The following is a 19,443-nucleotide window of genomic DNA, read 5'->3' on the forward strand; positions in this document are numbered from 1 at the left end:
TACTTGACTTTTGTAGTCCCATCTTCAGCAGTGAGATCTGGCAGACTGAACAGTTGGATATGTGTGTTTCGGTGGGAGGGTAAATGGGGAGAACCAGGGACCTACTTCTGGCATTCCAGAGAATGAGCTTGACACTGAGCTAGCAGCTAGGGGTGTAGCAGTGAAAAAGGCAGAAATGGTTTCTGCCCTGTTGAGGCTTAGAGTCTAGGGAACACGAGTAATCTCGAAGCTGTAGAATTTTGTCGCATATATTACTGTCTCATCCTGACCAGTCTTTACCCATCTTATCTTTCACTTCTCATTACCGTTACCCATGTCAGGCTATATCATTTCAAATTACCTGATCAGATGAGCAAGGCATGCTAGGAAGGAACGGGGTCCCGTGATGGCTCACCGTGTCCTAATGCTGGGGATAGGCTTCTGGTTCTTTGACTCCCTCCTCTCAGATTAGTGGTGTAGTCAGTTACTGGGACTGAGTGGTATTGAGGATGTGAGGTTGGACATTTGGGTTTCTGTGTGTTTCCCCAGGACATGTGTGTGGTATGTGGCAGCTTTGGCCGGGGGGCAGAGGGCCACCTCCTTGCCTGTTCCCAGTGCTCTCAGTGCTATCACCCTTACTGTGTCAACAGCAAGGTGAGTTCAGGGCCCAAGAGGTCTGGCCTGGGGGATGGGGTCATTACTGCTTATCCCAGTTCCCTGTCCTGGCCACTCTACTTAAAGTGGCCATTGGTCATGGGTGTTGTTCATCAGTTTCCAGTGGTTGTCAAATTCATCTCGGGGAAAAAATACTTTGGAAGCCATAGTGGTCTTTACGAGTTTCTTTGCGGTAGACCATGACTTGCTGGTATAATTCAGTCCATCATATAAACTATGAAAACTTTACTAGTAGAAAGCATGATATGGTCTGGATATAAAATGTAAAATCAGAATCAAACACATGTCCACAAAGAGAAAGCAGTGTTTTTGACTCAAGTATGATCAGTCATTTTGGGGTTTTCATTAATGTTAATTTAGAACTTGTCCACTGCTAACACTCACTAACTTGCAGCAGTAGCAGGTTCTGCATGTTCAGGAAAAACTGGGGGAAATACGACCTAATTCTATCCACAGTCTTTTTGGAGACTTCGCTAGTGAAAGGTCGTAATGAGGCAGTGGCCGGGTGAGGCTGTTCTCTGATCAGCAGAGATCCCTGGAAGCCTAAGTTTAAGACCCACTGTTTTTGGGGTGAGGGTGCTCTGTGTCGCTTCCCTGTGCTCAAATGGGGGTCTGGCCTGGGCACTGGGGTCCTCCAGCCTCACCTGTGTAAGTCCCACCCTCCCCTGAGAGGTCTGCCCTGCCCCCCGCATCACCTCCTGAGGAATTGCCATCTTCTGCACCAGATCACCAAGGTGATGCTGCTGAAGGGCTGGCGTTGCGTGGAGTGCATCGTGTGTGAGGTATGCGGCCAGGCCTCAGACCCCTCCCGCCTGCTGCTCTGCGATGACTGTGACATTAGCTACCACACGTACTGCCTGGACCCCCCACTGCTCACCGTGCCCAAGGGTGGCTGGAAGTGCAAGTGGTAAGGAGACTGGGATCTTCAGAGGGGCCTGAAATGTTTGAGTGGGTGTCATGTTGAATACATGGCAGAGGCGGGGTTTAGAAGGCCGGGCGGCTTTGGGTGCTTTGGGTAGGTTAGGTGCTGAGGGTCTGTCTTTCTGCCCCCACCAGGTGTGTGTCCTGTATGCAGTGTGGGGCCGCCTCCCCTGGCTTCCACTGTGAATGGCAGAATAGTTACACGCACTGCGGGCCCTGCGCCAGCCTGGTGACCTGCCCGATCTGTCATGCCCCGTATGTGGAAGAGGACCTTCTGATCCAGTGCCGTCACTGTGAACGGTGAGGGTGCCCCTTGCCCCTCATGTAAGCCCCCTCTTCCCTGTTCTCAGCCTTGCGTTGTCTCAGTTTATCCCCTCCTGTCTCCCTTCTCCCAGGTGGATGCATGCTGGTTGCGAGAGCCTCTTCACAGAGGATGACGTGGAGCAGGCGGCTGATGAGGGCTTTGACTGTGTCTCCTGCCAGCCTTACGTGGTAAAGCCTGCTGGTGAGTACCAGGAGCTGGGGAGAGGGGAGGAGGAGTCGGGGCAGGGGTGCCTTGCTTTGGGACAGGGCCTCTAGCTGCCTTGGTTTGTCCTCTCCACAGTGCCTGTTGCGCCTCCAGAGTTGGTGCCTATGAAGGTGAAAGAGCCGGGTGAGTCACAGAAATTCTGAATGCCAAAGCCAGAGGAGACCTTAGACACTTAGTCCAGCTCCAGCCCCCCAACTTTATCTCGTTATTTTCAGAGAAGGAAACTAAGACCCAGGGGGGTTGAGTGGCCTGCCCAAGGTCACCCCGTAGGTCAGTGATGAAGTTATGACGAGAACCAAGGCATCCAGTTTCCCAGGCAGAGTTCCTTCCACCAGGCAACACGGCCTTTGTACGGCTAGAATCTCATCTCCAGAGAGCACAGAACACAGCTCTTTCTCCTTAATGAAGGAGCTGGGGCTCTCCCACCTCCATTGTGGTGTGGGCACTGCTCCTGGCATCTGGGGCACTGTGAGCTGGCATTCGGCAAGGAGGGGCCTTCCTGGCCCCAGACAGCTAGAGAATATATTTGGTGAATTGAGGGTTAATCGTTAATCGTGAGCAAAGTCTGGCTTCAGCAGGAGCGGTCTCTCTGATCCCCCTGGTTAACTGAGGGAGCACTCGGGCCTTAGCTGGCGCCCATTGGTGGTCTCTCCTCTCCAGCCCTCAGACCCCAGTCTGGACTTCAGTCTGTCTCTCTCTCGCTCTTCACAGAGCTTTAGTCCCAGCTAGGGACTTAGGCCGAAACTTGGAGTTCTGCCCTCCCTGGGGCCTCCATCAGGGGTCACACGCTCTTCCCCCTTGTGCAGAGCCCCAGTACTTCCGCTTCGAGGGTGTGTGGCTGACAGAAACTGGCATGGCTGTGCTGCGTAACCTGACCATGTCGCCCCTGCACAAGCGGCGCCAGCGGCGAGGACGGCTTGGCCTCCCAGGCGAGGCAGGGCTGGAGGGTTCTGAGCCTTCAGATGCCCTTGGCCCTGATGACAAGAAGGATGGAGACCTGGACACTGATGAGCTGCTCAAGGGTGAAGGTCAGGCTGAGGAATCTCAGGGAGTGCCAGAGTAATGGGAGCGTGCCTGTGAGAGTTGAATGTTGGGTAGGAGCTGCATTATCACTCCCAGTCACCCTCAAGCCACTGTTGGTCTTGTCCAGATGGCTCTGTGGCAGGGCACTCAGCTCTGTTCTTAGGTGGCAGGATGACAGGGTTAAAAGGGTCCATGCCTCTGACCTGCTTCCATCTCGTCTGTCCCCGTACACAGGTGGTGTGGAGCACATGGAATGCGAAATTAAACTAGAGGGCCCCGTCAGCCCTGATGGAGAGCCTGGCAAAGAGGAGACCGAGGAAAGCAAAAAACGCAAACGCAAACCCTATCGGCCTGGTGAGGCCCTGGGATGCAGAGGTGGGGTGGTGAAGGGCAGCTTACCAGGTCCCCAGCGGCTTCTCAGCCTCAGCTCTGTCTCCTTATAGGCATCGGTGGTTTCATGGTGCGACAGCGGAAATCCCACACACGTGTGAAAAAGGGGCCTGCTGCACAGGCGGAGGTGTTGAGTGGGGATGGGCAGCCCGACGAGGGTGAGACGGGTGAGGGCTCCAGTGGGGCCTGGGAGAAGGTGGGGATCACAGGACCTGTGGGACACTGCCAGGGAGGCCTGGGGCAGGGGAGTTCACTCAGAGGGCCAAGAGAGTAATGGGCCCAACTGGTGCTGGGGAGAGAGTAGGCAGAAAGCGTCCCCAGGCCAAGTTGGGAGCAGCATGCCCGCTGTCCCCAGAGAGGCAGACACCTCCCATTCGGTCCCCAGTGTTGCCTGCCGACCTGCCTGCAGAGGGCTCTGTGGACCAGAGCTTAGCTGATGGGGATGAGAAGAAGAAGCAGCAGCGGCGAGGGCGCAAGAAGAGCAAACTAGAGGACATGTTCCCTGCTTATCTGCAGGTGGGTCTTAGGCTCCGAGGGGCAAGGGCAGTGTCGGTCCTGCAGGGCATGAAGAAGCCTGTTTCTCCCTGACTCCTCCCACAGGAAGCCTTCTTTGGGAAGGAGCTGCTGGACCTGAGCCGGAAGGCCCTTTTTGCAGTTGGGGTGGGCCGGCCAAGCTTTGGACTAGGAACCCCAAAAGCCAAGGGGGATGGAGGCTCAGATAGGAAGGAGCTCCCGACCTCACAGAAAGGTCAGTCGTGTGGGGGTAAGGTGGTCTGAAGGGGTCCAACTTCACTCTGTGCTTAGAAGCTGGTAAGAGATTTTAGTGGGAAATGGGCTGGTCTCCAGGAGTTGAGGGTGGGCCAAGGGCCCTGGCCTTGGAGCTGGGGTCCTATTCGGGACATCACATGTAGGGCATCTCTGATTGGAATGGCGACTGTTGCTCGTAGGAGATGATGGTCCGGATGTTGCAGATGAAGAATCCCGTGGTCCTGAGGGCAAGGCTGATACGTCAGGTGAGGGCTGCTGGGACTGTGTGCCATCTTGGTTTTGCTTCTGCAACCTGTTCTGCCCCTGAGCACTATCAGGGTTGGAGGCTGGAAAGCGTTCCATGCCTTCTGTGGTTCAGGGTGGCCAGTGTGGTACCTCCATACTGGCCTTGGCTGATGGGTTTCTCCTGGCAATTGCAGGACCTGAGGATGGCGGCGTAAAGGCATCCCCAGTGCCTAGTGACCCTGAGAAGCCAGGCACCCCGGGTGAAGGGATGCTTAGCTCTGACTTAGACAGGATTCCCACAGAAGGTGAGGCTGTGACCCGCACTCCTTGCGTATAAGGGTCCTCTGTGGGAGAAGGAGAGCATCCTACCTTTGAGACTCTCATCTGTACAGCTTCTCTAGTGGGGAGTCGTGGGCACCTTCCCTGGCCGTGACCGTTTGTAGCCCTGTGGTGTCCCTTCAACTCCCCAGTCTTCCTCAGCAGCATCCTTCATCGATCCCTCACAGAACTGCCCAAGATGGAATCCAAGGACCTGCAGCAGCTTTTCAAGGATGTTCTGGGTTCTGAACGAGAGCAACATCTGGGTTGTGGAACCCCTGGCCTCGACGGCAGCCGTACACCGCTACAGAGGCCCTTTCTTCAAGGTGATCCGGATAGGAGTGGTTTGAAAACTGGGTGGGCAGGTATGGCCATGCCTGCCTCCAAGATGGGCCACTTACTCCTTTCGCTGATCCTGTGCCTCTTGTAGGTGGACTCCCTTTGGGCAGTCTCCCCTCCAGCAGCCCAATGGACTCCTACCCGGGCCTTTGCCAGTCCCCATTCCTGGATTCTAGGTTGGTATTTATGCTTAACCCCCGTGGGCAGTCCCTTCCCTCCAACTGGGGCCATGCCAAGGGAGGGAACCTTGGACTCTTGGGTGCTGCTGTAGCAACACCTCCCTCTGCTCCTTTGTTAGTGACTGTCCTCTGTTGGGGCAGGGCAGTGGCCTGGGGACTCTGGGCAGTTTGTCTGGGGTGGGGCTTGGCGTCCCTGCCCTCTGTGACTCTCCGCCCCTGCGCCCCAGGGAGCGCGGGGGCTTCTTTAGCCCGGAGCCCGGTGAGCCAGACAGCCCCTGGACAGGCTCGGGGGGCACCACGCCCTCCACCCCGACCACGCCCACCACAGAGGGTGAGGGCGACGGGCTCTCCTACAACCAGCGGAGTCTTCAGCGCTGGGAGAAGGACGAGGAGTTGGGCCAGCTCTCTACCATCTCACCTGTGCTCTATGCCAACATTAACTTTCCCAATCTCAAGCAAGATTACCCAGGTACCCGTGGGATGAGGGCAAGGGAGACAACCTGTAACATGGCACGTGCAGGGGTCACCTGCCAGGTCTCCTCTAACACATTCTCTCTGCCCTCCAGACTGGTCTAGCCGCTGCAAACAAATCATGAAGCTCTGGAGAAAAGTTCCAGCTGCTGATAAAGCCCCCTACCTGGTGAGACAGAGGGAGCCTGGGTCAGCATGGGAACTGAGGGTGCGGGGTGACTTTGGGAAGGTCGCCTCAGTTCTTTCCATTCCCCACTCCCAAAGCAGCTGGGCCAGTAGGGATCGGCTTCTGGGTAGGCAGTGTGAGTGACATTGCGAGGGCTGGGGGCTGAGCGTGAGATTGCGTCCTAGCCTAAGGTTGTGTCCTCTATTCCTCAGCAAAAGGCCAAAGATAACCGGGCAGCTCACCGCATCAGCAAGGTGCAAAAGGTGAGTGGGGGCCAGGCTGGGTCGTGCCATCCAAGGCCTGTAGTGGGGCGGGCTCCCTAAGGGTAGGGGGGACATAGGGCCTGCCCACAGCAGCCTGACTGCTCTGTGCCTGGTCTCCCCCTGTAGCAGGCTGAGAGCCAGATCAACAAGCAGACCAAGGTGGGCGACATGGCCCGTAAGACTGACCGACCGGCCCTTCATCTCCGCATTCCCCCCCAGCCAGGGGCACTGGGCAGCCCGCCTCCTGCTGCTGCCCCCACCATTTTCATTGGCAGCCCCACTCCCCCCGCCGGCTTGTCTACCTCTGCGGATGGGTTCCTGAAGCCGCCGGCGGGCACGGTGCCCGGCCCCGACTCGCCCGGTGAGCTCTTCCTCAAGCTCCCACCCCAGGTGCCCGCCCAAGTGCCTTCGCAGGACCCCTTTGGACTGGCCCCCGCCTACGCTCTGGAGCCCCGCTTCCCCACGGCACCACCCACCTATCCTCCCTATCCTAGTCCGACCGGGGCCCCCGCGCAGCCCGCGACGCTGGGCGCCTCATCTCGTCCTGGGACCGGCCAGCCAGGGGAGTTCCACACCACCCCACCTGGCACCCCCCGACACCAGCCCTCCACACCTGACCCCTTCCTCAAACCCCGCTGCCCCTCACTGGACAACCTGGCTGTGCCTGAGAGCCCAGGGGTAGGGGGAGGCAAGGCTTCTGAGCCTCTGCTGTCGCCCCTGCCTTTCGGGGAGTCTCGGAAGGCCCTAGAGGTGAAGAAGGAAGAGCTTGGGGCATCCTCTCCCAGCTATGGGCCCCCAAACCTGGGCTTTGTTGACTCACCCTCCTCAGGCCCCCATCTGGGTGGCCTGGAGTTAAAGGCACCCGACGTCTTCAAAGCCCCCCTGACCCCTCGGGCATCTCAGGTAGAGCCCCAGAGCCCAGGCTTGGGCCTAAGGCCCCAGGAGCCGCCCCCTGCCCAGGCTTTGGCCCCTTCCCCTCCCAGCCACTCGGACATCTTTCGCCCTGGCCCCTACCCTGACCCCTATGCCCAACCGCCGTTGACCCCTCGGCCCCCGCCCCCGCCCCCTGAGAGCTGCTGTGCCCTGCCTCCTCGCTCGCTGCCCTCTGACCCTTTCTCCCGAGTGCCCGCCAGTCCCCAGTCCCAGTCCAGCTCCCAGTCCCCGCTGACACCCCGTCCTCTGTCTGCTGAGGCTTTCTGCCCCTCCCCTGTTACCCCTCGCTTCCAGTCCCCTGACCCTTATTCCCGCCCACCCTCACGCCCTCAGTCCCGGGACCCGTTTGCCCCACTGCATAAGCCACCCCGCCCCCAGCCCCCTGAAGTTGCCTTCAAGGCTGGGCCTCTAGCCCACACTCCGTTGGGGGCTGGGGGTTTCCCAGCAGCCCTGCCCTCAGGGCCGGCAGGTGAGCTCCATGCCAAGGTCCCAAGTGTGCAGCCCCCCAATTTTGCCCGGTCCCCTGGGACTGGTGCATTTGTAGGCACCCCTTCTCCCATGCGTTTCACTTTCCCTCAGGCAGTAGGGGAGCCTTCGCTAAAGCCCCCTGTCCCTCAGCCTGGTCTCCCTCCACCCCATGGGATCAACAGCCATTTTGGGCCCGGCCCTACCTTGGGCAAGCCTCAAAGCACAAACTACACAGTAGCCACAGGGAACTTCCACCCATCGGGCAGCCCTCTGGGACCCAGCAGTGGGTCCACAGGAGAGGGCTATGGGCTGTCCCCACTACGCCCCCCATCAGTCCTTCCACCACCTGCACCCGATGGATCCCTCCCCTACCTGTCCCATGGAGCCTCACAGCGGGCAGGCATCACCTCTCCAGCTGAGAAGCGAGAAGACCCAGGGGCTGGGATGGGCAGCTCTTTGGCGGCACCTGAACTTCCAGGTACCCAGGACCCAGGCATGTCCAGCCTCAGTCAGACAGAGCTGGAGAAGCAACGACAGGTGAGTCGACATCCTGGACCTGAGCCCCCCACGTCTCCTCTGTCTCTGTGCCAGCCCTTTGGTTCGAGTAGAATGGACTTACCCCTCTTCTCTGTTCTCTGCGCAGCGCCAACGACTACGGGAGCTGCTGATTCGGCAGCAGATCCAGCGCAACACCCTTCGGCAGGAGAAGGAAACTGCGGCAGCTGCCGGAGCAGTGGGGCCCCCGGGCAGCTGGGGTGCTGAGCCTAGTAGCCCTGCCTTTGAGCAGCTGGGTCGAGGCCAGACCCCCTTTGCTGGCACCCAGGTAGGTGGAGTGGCAAGGGGTAGTGGATCCAAGATGCTGAAGGTGGCCCCACCTTCATCTACCCTCATCTCTCCTAGGACAAGAGCAGCCTTGTGGGGCTGCCCCCAAGCAAGCTGGGTGGCCCCATCCTGGGGCCGGGGGCTTTCCCCAGTGATGACCGACTCTCCCGGCCACCTCCACCAGCCACCCCTTCCTCTATGGATGTGAACAGCCGGTGAGGCTCCAGGGGGTGCCCTGGGGGAAAATCAAGGGAACATATTGTACCACCATTGTGTGCTGCCTCTGATTTTCCTGTCTCTCTAATCCTTCTTCAGTATCACTTAACTTCTCTTCCCCATTCCTTCCCCCTCACTGCATTAACTCCAGCCTTCCTTCCTTAGGGCAGCCCGTGTTCTAGCTCTTTTTCATCCTGCTTCCGTCTTACTGACTACTGCATATTCTTCCAGGCAATTGGTGGGAGGCTCCCAAGCCTTCTATCAGCGAGCACCGTATCCTGGGTCCCTGCCCTTGCAGCAGCAGCAGCAGCAGCAGCAGCAGCAACTGTGGCAGCAGCAGCAACAGGCAACAGCAGCAACTTCCATGCGACTTGCCATGTCGACACGCTTTCCGTCAACTCCTGGGCCTGAACTTGGCCGCCAAGCCATAGGTTCCCCCTTGGCGGGAATTCCCACCCGCCTGCCTGGCCCTGGTGAGCCAGTGCCTGGTCCAGCTGGTCCTGCCCAGTTCATTGAGTTGCGGCACAATGTACAGAAAGGACTGGGACCAGGGGTGCCTCCGTTTCCTGGTCAGGGCCCCCCTCAGAGACCCCGTTTTTTCCCTGTAACTGAGGATTCTCACCGACTGGCCCCTGAAGGGCTTCGTGGCCTACCAGTGTCAGGCCTTCCTCCCCAGAAACCCTCAGCCCCGCCGGCCCCTGAAATGAACAACGGTCTGCATCCGACGCCCCATACCAAGGGTCCCAACGCGCCCGCTGGCTTGGAGCTAGTCAGCCGGCCCCCCTCAGGCACTGAGCTTGGCCGCCCTCCTCTGGCCCTGGAAGCTGGGAAGTTACCCTGTGAGGATCCTGAGTTGGACGATGACTTTGATGCCCACAAGGCCCTGGAGGATGATGAGGAGCTTGCTCACCTGGGCCTGGGTGTGGATGTGGCCAAGGGAGATGATGAGCTGGGCACCCTGGAAAACCTGGAGACCAATGATCCCCACCTGGACGACCTGCTCAACGGGGATGAGTTTGACCTGCTGGCCTATACTGACCCTGAGCTGGACACCGGGGACAAGAAGGACATCTTCAATGAGCATCTGAGGCTGGTGGAGTCGGCCAATGAAAAGGCTGAGCGGGAGGCTCTGTTGCGGGGGGTGGAGCCAGGACCCTTGGGCCCTGAGGAGCGCCCTCCCCCGGCTGCTGATGCCTCTGAGCCCCGTCTGGCATCCGTGCTCCCCGAGGTGAAGCCCAAGTTGGAGGAGGGTGGGCGCCACCCTTCCCCTTGCCAGTTTACCATTACCACCCCCAAGGTAGAGCCAGCTCCAGCCACCACTTCCCTAGGCCTGGGGCTGAAGCCAGGACAGAGTGTGGTGGGCAGCCGGGACACTCGAATGGGCCCGGGACCTTTTTCCAGTAGTGGGCACCCAGCTGAGAAGGTCCCCTTTGGGACCACAGGAGGACCACCAGCTCACCTGCTGACCCCCAGCCCACTAAGTGGCCCAGGAGGGTCCTCCCTGCTGGAAAAGTTTGAGCTAGAGAGTGGGGCCCTGACCTTGCCCGGTGGACATGCATCTGGGGATGAGCTGGACAAGATGGAGAGCTCACTGGTAGCCAGTGAGTTGCCCCTGCTCATCGAGGACCTGTTGGAACATGAGAAGAAGGAGCTGCAGAAGAAACAGCAGCTCTCAGCACAGCTGCAGCCTGCCCAGCAGCAGCAGCAGCAACAGCAGCATTCCCTGCTGTCCACCCCAGGCCCTGCCCAGCCTGTGTCTTTGCCACATGAGGGCTCTTCTCCCAGTTTGGCTGGCGCCCAGCAGCAGCTTGCCCTGGGACTTGGAGGTTCCCGACAGCCAGGCTTGGCCCAGCCACTGATGCCCACCCAGCCACCAGCTCATGCCCTCCAGCAGCGCCTGGCCCCATCCATGACCATGGTGTCCAACCAAGGGCATATGCTAAGTGGGCAGCATGGGGGACAGGCAGGCTTGGTGCCCCAGCAGAGCCCGCAGCCAGTGCTGGCACAGAAGCCCATGGGTACCATGCCACCTTCCATGTGCATGAAACCGCAGCAGCTGGCAATGCAGCAGCAGCTGGCTAACAGCTTCTTCCCGGATACAGGTAACCTCAGCTGGGGGCGCTGGCTTATCACTGTTACCACTAAATGCTCACTGAGGCTGCAGACCCAAGATCCTCCCTAGTTAAAGGGGATGGGACACAAAGAGCTTTGGCCAGATTCCATACGAGTGGTGTAAGCAGAAGCACTGTAGCTTTTAAGGGAGAATAGTGCCTGGCATACAGCAGGCATTCAAATGTTGAATGAATGAATGGAATAGACGCATGAAGTCTGATTAGCAAAGGCTTTGTAGCTGTGGTGAGACCCAAAGATTAGGACTTGGAGAGAAGTGGTGCAAGAAAAAGCAACCGGGTTGGTGAAAAGACTTAGTGAGACTTAGCAGCAGGAAAGCCCATGGGGTATATTTGGAGACAATGAGTGGAGTGGTTAGGCTGGAGCAGGCTTTGCGGAGGGAAGTGAGGGGGCGCCACCGTAGCTTTGGAGAGGTGAGAAGAGGGCTCAGATTGAAGAAGACCTCAAATTATAATAGCATCTATTGAATAACGGTTGTTTGCCATGCCAGACACTGTGCTGAGCGCTTTACATTCATTGTATAATTTAATCATCACAACAAACATTAAATAGGTACTATTATTATCTTGGATTATAGAAAAGGAAACTGAGGCAGAGAGGTTAAGTTAACTTGCCCAAGGTTAAGTTAACTTGCCCAGCACAACTAACAGAGCTGGAATTTGAACCCTGGCCCTCATATCCTCTTAACTGTTTTACTGCCTCAAAATAACCAGGAGAGGGAGTTTGGTTAGTCCTCTTAAAAGTAGGGGGTCAGGGGACTTCCCTGGCAGTGCAGTGGTGAAGACTGCTTCCAATGCAGGGTGCGAGGGTTCGATCCCTGATTGGGGAACTAAGATCCCACATGCAGCTCGGCGGGGCCAAAAAAAGAAAAAAAATTAGGGAGTCAGTTAAGCTTTCTGAGCAGTGGAGAAATATACAATGTACAGGATTTTAGGAAGATTTAAGTTTTTGGTGGCTGCTAGTTTCTCTTTTCCTACCCAGCATCCTGGACAGGCAGAAGAGTGGTCTGTAGGTGATGCGTGTTGTGCCCAAAACAGCTCTGGCATTGGGCTTTGGCACAGTGCCCACATCTTGGGTTCTTGGGCTGCACTTAGTTGCCCTAAGAACACTACTTTTGAAGAATGCTTTCTAGGTCATAAAGTGTACTCGTATTCTGGTCACATTTGATCCTCTCAATAGCTCCATGAGGTGAGCAGAATAAGGAATCATGATCTCTGTCAAATAGAAGAGTAAACTGAGGCCCATAGAGGTGAAATGACATTGATATATTGGCTCAACAGATATTTACTGAGTACCTTTTCCTAGCACTGTGCAAGTAAAAACGGAGCCACATGTCCTGTGAATAATAGAACTGAGTCACCTATGCTGCCCGGCTCCTAGTCCAGTGGTCTTTCCACCATGCCATGCCATTGTTCTGCTTGGCTTAGTGGAGGTCAAGGTGTTGGAACAGTAGACATGGAATGGGGCATTGACCTCAATGCCCAGCTCACTTGGCTCCTCCCTCTCCAGACCTGGACAAATTTGCTGCAGAAGATATCATTGATCCTATTGCAAAGGCCAAGATGGTTGCTTTGAAAGGCATCAAGAAGGTGATGGCTCAGGGCAGCATTGGAGTGGCACCTGGTATGAACAGGTAAGACTTGCAGGGTGGGAGGGTTGGCCCTTTCTTTTTCCAGTCCCTCCCCTGTTCTTCCTCATCCTACTTCCTTCTTGTCCCACCTCTTTGCCCTTCAACTTTCCCCATCACCGACACATCCTCTTTGCTTTGGCGGACTCCAGGCAGCAAGTGTCCCTGCTAGCCCAGAGACTCTCAGGGGGGCCCGGCAGTGATCTGCAGAACCACGTGGCAGCTGGGAGTGGCCAGGTAAATAAATGGTCAGGTGGGAGTGGGAGCTTGGGTCCTATGACATCAGGTCACCCTTCTTAGGGCCTGGTACAGAACAGTGACCCTTTAGCAGTCTCTCTCGTCACAGGAGCGGAGTGCCGGTGACCCCTCCCAGCCTCGTCCCAATCCACCCACTTTTGCCCAGGGAGTGATCAGTGAGTATGGGGATGGGGAGGAGTGTGCAAGGAAGTGGCTTGGGGTATGTGGGGAAAGAGGGATTTGGATCACCTGACACCCGCCCGCTTCCTTTCCCAGATGAGGCTGACCAGCGGCAGTATGAGGAGTGGCTGTTCCATACCCAGCAGCTCCTACAGATGCAACTGAAGGTGCTAGAGGAGCAGATCGGGGTGCACCGCAAGTCCCGGAAAGCTCTGTGCGCCAAGCAGCGCACTGCCAAAAAGGCTGGCCGTGAGTTCCCAGAGGCTGATGCTGAGAAGCTCAAGCTGGTTACAGAACAACAGAGCAAGATCCAGAAACAGCTGGATCAGGTGGGGAAGGCAGACTTCAGCCTAGCAACCAGGAGCCTGGGAAGAGGGATGGCATGGGTGGGCAGGCTCCAGGCTGACCTCCCTGACCCTTCCATGTTAGGTCCGGAAGCAGCAGAAGGAGCACACTAATCTCATGGCAGAATATCGGAATAAGCAGCAGCAGCAGCAGCAGCAGCAGCAGCAGCACTCAGCTGTATTGGCCCTTAGCCCGTCCCAGAGTCCCCGGCTACTCACCAAGCTTCCTGGTCAGCTGCTCCCCGGCCATGGGCTGCAGCCACCGCAGGGGCCCCCCGGTGGGCAAGCTGCAGGTCTTCGCCTGCCCCCCGGGGGCATGGCACTACCTGGACAGCCTGGTGGCCCCTTCCTCAACACCACCCTGGCCCAGCAGCAGCAACAGCAACATTCTGGTGGGGCTGGGGCCCTGGCTGGCCCCTCAGGGAGCTTTTTCCCTGGCAACCTTGCTCTTCGAGGCCTAGGACCTGACTCGAGGCTTTTACAGGAGAGGCAGCTGCAGCTACAGCAGCAACGCCTGCAGCTTGCCCAGAAACTGCAACAGCAGCAGCAGCACCTCCTAGGACAGGTGGCAATCCAGCAGCAACAGCAACAGGGCCCAGGGGTACCGGCAAACCAGGGTCTGGGTCCCAAGCCCCAAGGGCTTCTGCCTCCCAGCAGCCATCAGGGCCTCTTGGTCCAGCAGCTGTCCCCCCAGCCACCGCAGGGGCCCCAGGGCATGCTGGGCCCTGCCCAGGTGGCAGTGTTGCAGCAGCAGCAGCAGCAGCAGCAACAGCACCCTGGAGCTCTGGGCCCCCAGGGCCCTCACAGACAGGTGATCCTGACCCAGCCCCGGGTGCTAAGTTCCCCCCAGCTGGCACAGCAGGGTCAGGGCCTTATGGGACACCGGCTGGTCACATCCCAGCAGCAGCAGCAGCAGCAGCAGCAACAGCACCAACAGCAGGGATCCATGGCAGGGCTTTCCCATCTTCAGCAGGGTCTGATGCCACACAGTGGGCAGCCCAAACTGAGTGCTCAGCCCATGGCCTCCTTGCAGCAGCAACAGCTGCAGCAGCAGCAGCTACAACAGCAGCAGCAGCAGCAGCTACAACAGCAGCAGCAGCAGCTACAACAGCAGCAGCAGCAGCAGCAGCAGCAGCTACAACAGCAGCAGCAGCAGCAGCTACAACAACAGCAGCAGCAGCAGCTACAACAACAGCAGCAGCAGCAGCTACAACAGCAGCAGCAGCAGCAGCTACAACAGCAGCAGCAGCAGCAGCTACAACAGCAGCAGCAGCAGCAGCAGCTTCAACAACAGCAGCAGCAGATGGGCCTCTTGAGCCAGAGTCGAACTTTACTGTCTCCTCAACAGCAGCAGCAGCAGCAGCAGCAGCAGCAGCAGCAGCAGCAGCAGCAGCAGCAGCAGCAGCAGCAGCAGCAGCAGCAGCAGCAGCAGCAGCAACAGCAACAGCAGCAGCAGCAACAGCAACAGCAACAGCAGCAAGTGACACTCGGCCCTGGCATGCCAGCCAAGCCTCTGCAACACTTTTCTAGCCCCGGAGCCCTGGGCCCAACCCTCATCCTAACGGGCAAGGAACAAAACATTGTAGAGGCGGCTCTTCCTCCAGAGGCCACTGAGGGGCCCTCCACGCATCAGGGAGGGCCGTTAGCTGTAGGGACTGTACCAGAGTCAGTGGCCACTGAACCAGGGGAGGTAAAGCCCTCACTCTCCGGGGACTCACAACTCCTCCTTGTCCAACCCCAGGCCCAGGCTCAGCCCAGCTCTGTGCAGCTGCAGCCACCTCTGAGGCTCCCAGGACAACAGCAGCAGCAAGTTAGCTTGCTCCACACAGCGGGTGTGGGAAGCCATGGGCAACCAGGCAGTGGATCACCTTCTGAGGCCTCATCTATGCCCCACGTGCTGGCCCAATCCTCTGTTTCCTTAGGGGAGCAGCCTGGACCCATGACCCAGAATCTTCTGAGCTCCCAACAGCCCCCTGGACTAGAGCGGCCCATGCAGAATAATGCAGGGCCACAGCCTGCCAAACCAGGATCTGTCCCCCAGTCTGGGCAGAGCCTGCCTGGAGCTGGGGTCATGCCTACAGTGGGTCAGCTTCGAGCACAGCTTCAAGGAGTCCTGGCCAAAAACCCACAGCTGCGGCACTTGAGTCCTCAGCAGCAGCAGCAGCTACAGGCACTCCTCATGCAGCGGCAGCTACAGCAGAGTCAGGCAGTACGCCAGGCCCCACCCTACCAGGAGCCTGGGACCCAGCCCTCTCCCCTCCAGGGCCTCCTGGGCCGCCAACCCCAACTTGGGGGCTTCCCTGGATCCCAGACAGGCCCTCTTCAGGAGCTGGGGGCAGGGCTTCGACCTCAGGGCCCACCCCGGCTCCCCGCCCCACAAGGAGCCTTATCCACAGGACCAGTCCTTGGCCCTGTCCTTCCCACACCTCCACCATCCAGCCCCCAAGAGCCAAAGAGACCTTCCTCACAGTTACCTTCCCCCAGCTCCCAGCTTCCCTCTGAGGCCCAGCTCCCTACCACCCAACCAGGAACCCCAAAACCCCAGGGGCCACCCTTGGAGCTGCCTCCTGGGAGGGTCTCACCTGCTGCTGCCCAGCTTGCAGATACCTTCTTTGGCAAGGGGCTGGGACCTTGGGACCCCCCAGACAACCTAGCGGAAGCCCAGAAGCCGGACCAAAGCAGCCTGGTACCTGGGCATCTGGAGCAGGTGAATGGGCAGGTGGTACCCGAGCCACCCCATCTCAGCATCAAGCAGGAGCCTCGGGAAGAGCCATGTGCCCTGGGAGCCCAGGCAGTGAAGAGGGAGGCCAACGGGGAGCCAATAGGGGCACCAGGTACCAGCAACCACCTCCTGCTGGCAGGCCCTCGCTCAGAGGCCGGGCATCTGCTCTTGCAGAAGCTTCTACGAGCAAAGAATGTGCAACTCAGCACTGGGCGGGGGCCCGAGGGGCTGCGAGCTGAGATCAACGGGCACATTGACAGCAAGCTGGCTGGGCTGGAGCAGAAACTACAGGGTACCCCCAGCAACAAGGAGGTGAGTACTCTAGCTGGAGTGGAGCAGACAGTGCGGGGCCTGGAGCCCGGGGGCAGAGTGAACAGGTCTGGGTGAAATGAGGTGAGGGCTCCGAGGGGGACAGTGGCCTTCACTGTGGGTTTATCTGGCTTAGGATACAGCAGCAAGGAAGCCTTTGACACCGAAGCCCAAGAGGGTACAGAAGGCAAGCGACAGGTTGGTGAGCTCCCGAAAGAAGCTGCGGAAGGAGGACGGGGTCAGGGCCAGCGAGGCCTTGCTGAAACAGCTGAAACAGGTGACCCCCAGGAGCCAGTCCCCTGGTCCCATCCCAGGTCAGGGGGCAGCCTGGCCCCCAACTGTGCAGTAGCAGAGATGTACACGCTGCAGGTTTCCAACCTTGTCATCTTGCCCCTCCTAGGAGCTGTCCCTGCTGCCCCTCACGGAGCCTACCATCACCGCCAATTTTAGCCTCTTTGCTCCCTTTGGCAGCGGCTGCCCAATCAATGGGCAGTGCCAGCTGAGGGGGGCCTTTGGAAGTGGGGCGCTGCCCACGGGCCCTGACTACTATTCCCAGCTGCTTACCAAGGTCAGAAAAATGGCAATACCTTTTGGGGACGATGAGGTTCCTGGGGGGGTGGAGATGGGGGTGGCAGACTTGTGGAAATTGCTGGTATAGCGTAGGGCCAGGAGATCATGTCAGTCTCCCTATGCCATCTTGCACACAACACCCCACCCCACCCCCAGAATAACCTGAGTAACCCGCCGACACCACCCTCGTCGCTGCCCCCCACCCCACCCCCATCGGTGCAGCAGAAGATGGTGAATGGCGTCACTCCGTCCGAAGAGCTGGGGGAGCACCCCAAGGAGGCCCCCTCCGCCCGGGGTGCTGAAGGGACGCTGAGGGGTAAGTCAGGAGCGCAGCGGGCTTCTCCTTCTCCGCTAGGTCTTGGTGGCTGGGATCATGTGTACAGTTTAAGATAGGAGTGGGTTGCGTGTTGCTCTGTGTGCATACACGACAGGGTCCTTGAGATAAGAAGGGCCTCTTTAGGACTGATTTGTTGGAGGCAAGGGTTGGCTTCTGGAGTCTAGAGCAAAGGCAACAGGACAGGGAGAGTATTTATGAAGCTTTCGCTTACAGGGAATAGCCCAGCTTCCTTACCCAGTGGGTACGAACTGCAGTCAGATCTGGATTTGAATTCTGGCTCCTGCATTTATTTAGCTGTGTTACTGCAGCCAAACTGATTGACTTGTGTGAGCCTCAGTTTTCTCACTGTGGAATAAAAATAGTGCTCGCCTAATGGAGTCGCTAAAAGACTATAAACAAAGAATGTACTTACAGAGTACCTCTTTAGAAAGGCTCAATAAATATAGGTTGTCTGCCCTAAACTGGTAGGTGGGTGGATGGGTAGACAGTGGTGATGATAGCTAAGCTAGGTCTTGTGCTAGTTAGGCCTGAAACATATGGGAGAAAGCACCATTGGCTCTGGCCACCCTCAGCCTGACTTTTCTTCTCCCACCTACCCCTCAGATGCTTCAGAGGTGAAGAGTCTAGACCTGCTGGCCGCCTTGCCTACGCCCCCTCACAATCAGACTGAGGATGTCAGGTGCGGGTGGGGCCAGAAATGGGGATGAGGAATTGGGGTGCGGGCAGGTCGCCTTATTTTTCCCTTGGACGGCGGCAGATTTCAAGCAGGGCTGTGACATCTACTAATCTCTAGATTTGGGAGGTGGCATCTGTAGGGCCTTAGCAATGGATGTCTACTTTTGGCCCACAGGATGGAGAGTGACGAGGACAGCGATTCTCCTGACAGCATTGTGCCAGCTTCGTCCCCCGAGAGCATCCTGGGGGAGGAAGCCCCTCGTTTCCCTCAGCTGGGCTCAGGCCGGTGGGAGCAGGACGACCGGGCTCTCTCCCCCGTCATCCCCATCATTCCTCGGGCCAGCATCCCAGGTAGAGGTTGCTCTGGGCATGGACCAGTCCTGGCCAGGCCAGGCTGCATTGTCAGAGGTTGGGGAGAGAGGCAGCTGGAGCTTACACAGGTCCCCCTTTCTCATTCAGTCTTCCCAGATAGCAAACCTTATGGGGCCCTAGATCTGGAGGCCCCTGGGAAGCTGCCTGCCACCACTTGGGAAAAGGGCAAAGGAAGCGAGGTGTCAGTCATGCTGACAGTTTCTGCCGCTGCTGCCAAGGTATGTTCCTGGGGGTGCCTCGGAGGCCAAGGGGATGCTGGTCAGTGGGCAGTCCCGGGAGCTTCTCTGGATAAATCCAATCATTTAAAACTAGGTATTGAGGACCTACTGTGTATGAAAGCCTGAGCTGGACTGTGGGATTAGGAAAAATGTAGCTCAAGGGGTCCCTGCCCTCAAGGGGCTCACAGTTCAGTGGTAAAGACACAAGTCAACAAATAGGAGAGTGTGTATAATGTGACGAGTGCTACAAAACAGCATGTCCCCAGTCACACTGGGTAGAATTCTGATTTTTTGAAAATGTTATCAGGGTTGTGTGGTCAAAGGAAACTGGAAATCCCAGTTAAAATAGTAAAACAGGTTTCTTTATTACAAGACTCTTCAGATCCTTTACTTTGCTAATGTGTATTGTGAATTTCCAAGTAGTGGATGTAGGGTGTGTCATTTCCCAAACCCAGTAGACACAGGTCTCTTTCTGTGGAGCTCCCGTTAATGCCCACAGCGGCTTGGGAAAGGCTGCCCATAAAGGAAATGCGTGAGAAGAGCTGGACGGCACAGGGGCAAGACTGATGGCACGTGGCCACTTGGGGAGTTGCCTTCTGAGTGTCCTTGTCCCTACCAAGCTGGTGGTAGTTCTCACTCCACGCACTCTGCTGACACGGCTGTTCCATCCCCTTTCCTGCCCTGGCAGAACCTGAATGGTGTGATGGTGGCAGTGGCAGAGCTACTAAGCATGAAGATCCCCAACTCCTATGAGGTGCTGTTCCCAGAGAGCCCTGCCCGGGCAGGCATTGAACCTAAGAAGGGGGAAGCTGAGGGCCCTGGTGAGTTTGGCAGGAAAACTCCTTGGGACCTGCAGGGAATGATTCTGGTGGGAGGCTCTGACCCCTTCCTTCCTGCAGGTGGGAAAGAAAAGGGTTTGGGAGGCAAGAGCCCAGAAGCTGGCCCTGATTGGCTGAAGCAGTTTGATGCTGTGTTGCCCGGCTATACCCTCAAGAGCCAGTTAGACATCTTGAGTCTCCTCAAACAGGTGGGTCTGT

The 19,443-nt window shown here is 57.8% G+C and overlaps 1 protein-coding gene across 11 annotated transcripts in view; it reads left to right on the plus strand.

The window, feature by feature from the left end:
- KMT2D (lysine methyltransferase 2D) overlaps positions 1–19,443 on the plus strand; it is a 41,893-nt gene that overhangs the window by 14,079 nt on the left and 8,371 nt on the right. For 4 of the 11 annotated variants that reach the window (XM_082421265.1, XM_082421268.1, XM_082421267.1 and 1 more), the window contains 34 exons: positions 529–633; positions 1,380–1,561; positions 1,711–1,875; positions 1,971–2,080; positions 2,180–2,227; positions 2,911–3,132; positions 3,362–3,481; positions 3,571–3,684; positions 3,903–4,033; positions 4,118–4,265; positions 4,465–4,530; positions 4,705–4,815; positions 4,981–5,154; positions 5,259–5,343; positions 5,574–5,815; positions 5,913–5,986; positions 6,196–6,246; positions 6,373–8,184; positions 8,291–8,470; positions 8,548–8,684; positions 8,917–10,787; positions 12,325–12,448; positions 12,595–12,679; positions 12,774–12,855; positions 12,956–13,188; positions 13,289–16,237; positions 16,371–16,511; positions 16,635–16,802; positions 16,961–17,120; positions 17,745–17,820; positions 17,992–18,167; positions 18,276–18,406; positions 19,095–19,227; positions 19,306–19,433. In XM_082421265.1, the coding sequence (XP_082277391.1) occupies positions 529–633; positions 1,380–1,561; positions 1,711–1,875; positions 1,971–2,080; positions 2,180–2,227; positions 2,911–3,132; positions 3,362–3,481; positions 3,571–3,684; positions 3,903–4,033; positions 4,118–4,265; positions 4,465–4,530; positions 4,705–4,815; positions 4,981–5,154; positions 5,259–5,343; positions 5,574–5,815; positions 5,913–5,986; positions 6,196–6,246; positions 6,373–8,184; positions 8,291–8,470; positions 8,548–8,684; positions 8,917–10,787; positions 12,325–12,448; positions 12,595–12,679; positions 12,774–12,855; positions 12,956–13,188; positions 13,289–16,237; positions 16,371–16,511; positions 16,635–16,802; positions 16,961–17,120; positions 17,745–17,820; positions 17,992–18,167; positions 18,276–18,406; positions 19,095–19,227; positions 19,306–19,433 (10,734 nt within the window). The remainder of the gene's footprint in view (positions 1–528; positions 634–1,379; positions 1,562–1,710; positions 1,876–1,970; positions 2,081–2,179; positions 2,228–2,910; positions 3,133–3,361; positions 3,482–3,570; positions 3,685–3,902; positions 4,034–4,117; positions 4,266–4,464; positions 4,531–4,704; positions 4,816–4,980; positions 5,155–5,258; positions 5,344–5,573; positions 5,816–5,912; positions 5,987–6,195; positions 6,247–6,372; positions 8,185–8,290; positions 8,471–8,547; positions 8,685–8,916; positions 10,788–12,324; positions 12,449–12,594; positions 12,680–12,773; positions 12,856–12,955; positions 13,189–13,288; positions 16,238–16,370; positions 16,512–16,634; positions 16,803–16,960; positions 17,121–17,744; positions 17,821–17,991; positions 18,168–18,275; positions 18,407–19,094; positions 19,228–19,305; positions 19,434–19,443) is intronic. The other 7 variants (XM_082421271.1, XM_082421269.1, XM_082421275.1 and 4 more) reach the window with 7 other exon arrangements.

This window comes from Balaenoptera physalus, assembly GCF_965194825.1.
Source record: "Balaenoptera physalus genome assembly, chromosome: 13".
NCBI classification, from domain to species: Eukaryota; Metazoa; Chordata; class Mammalia; order Artiodactyla; family Balaenopteridae; genus Balaenoptera; species Balaenoptera physalus.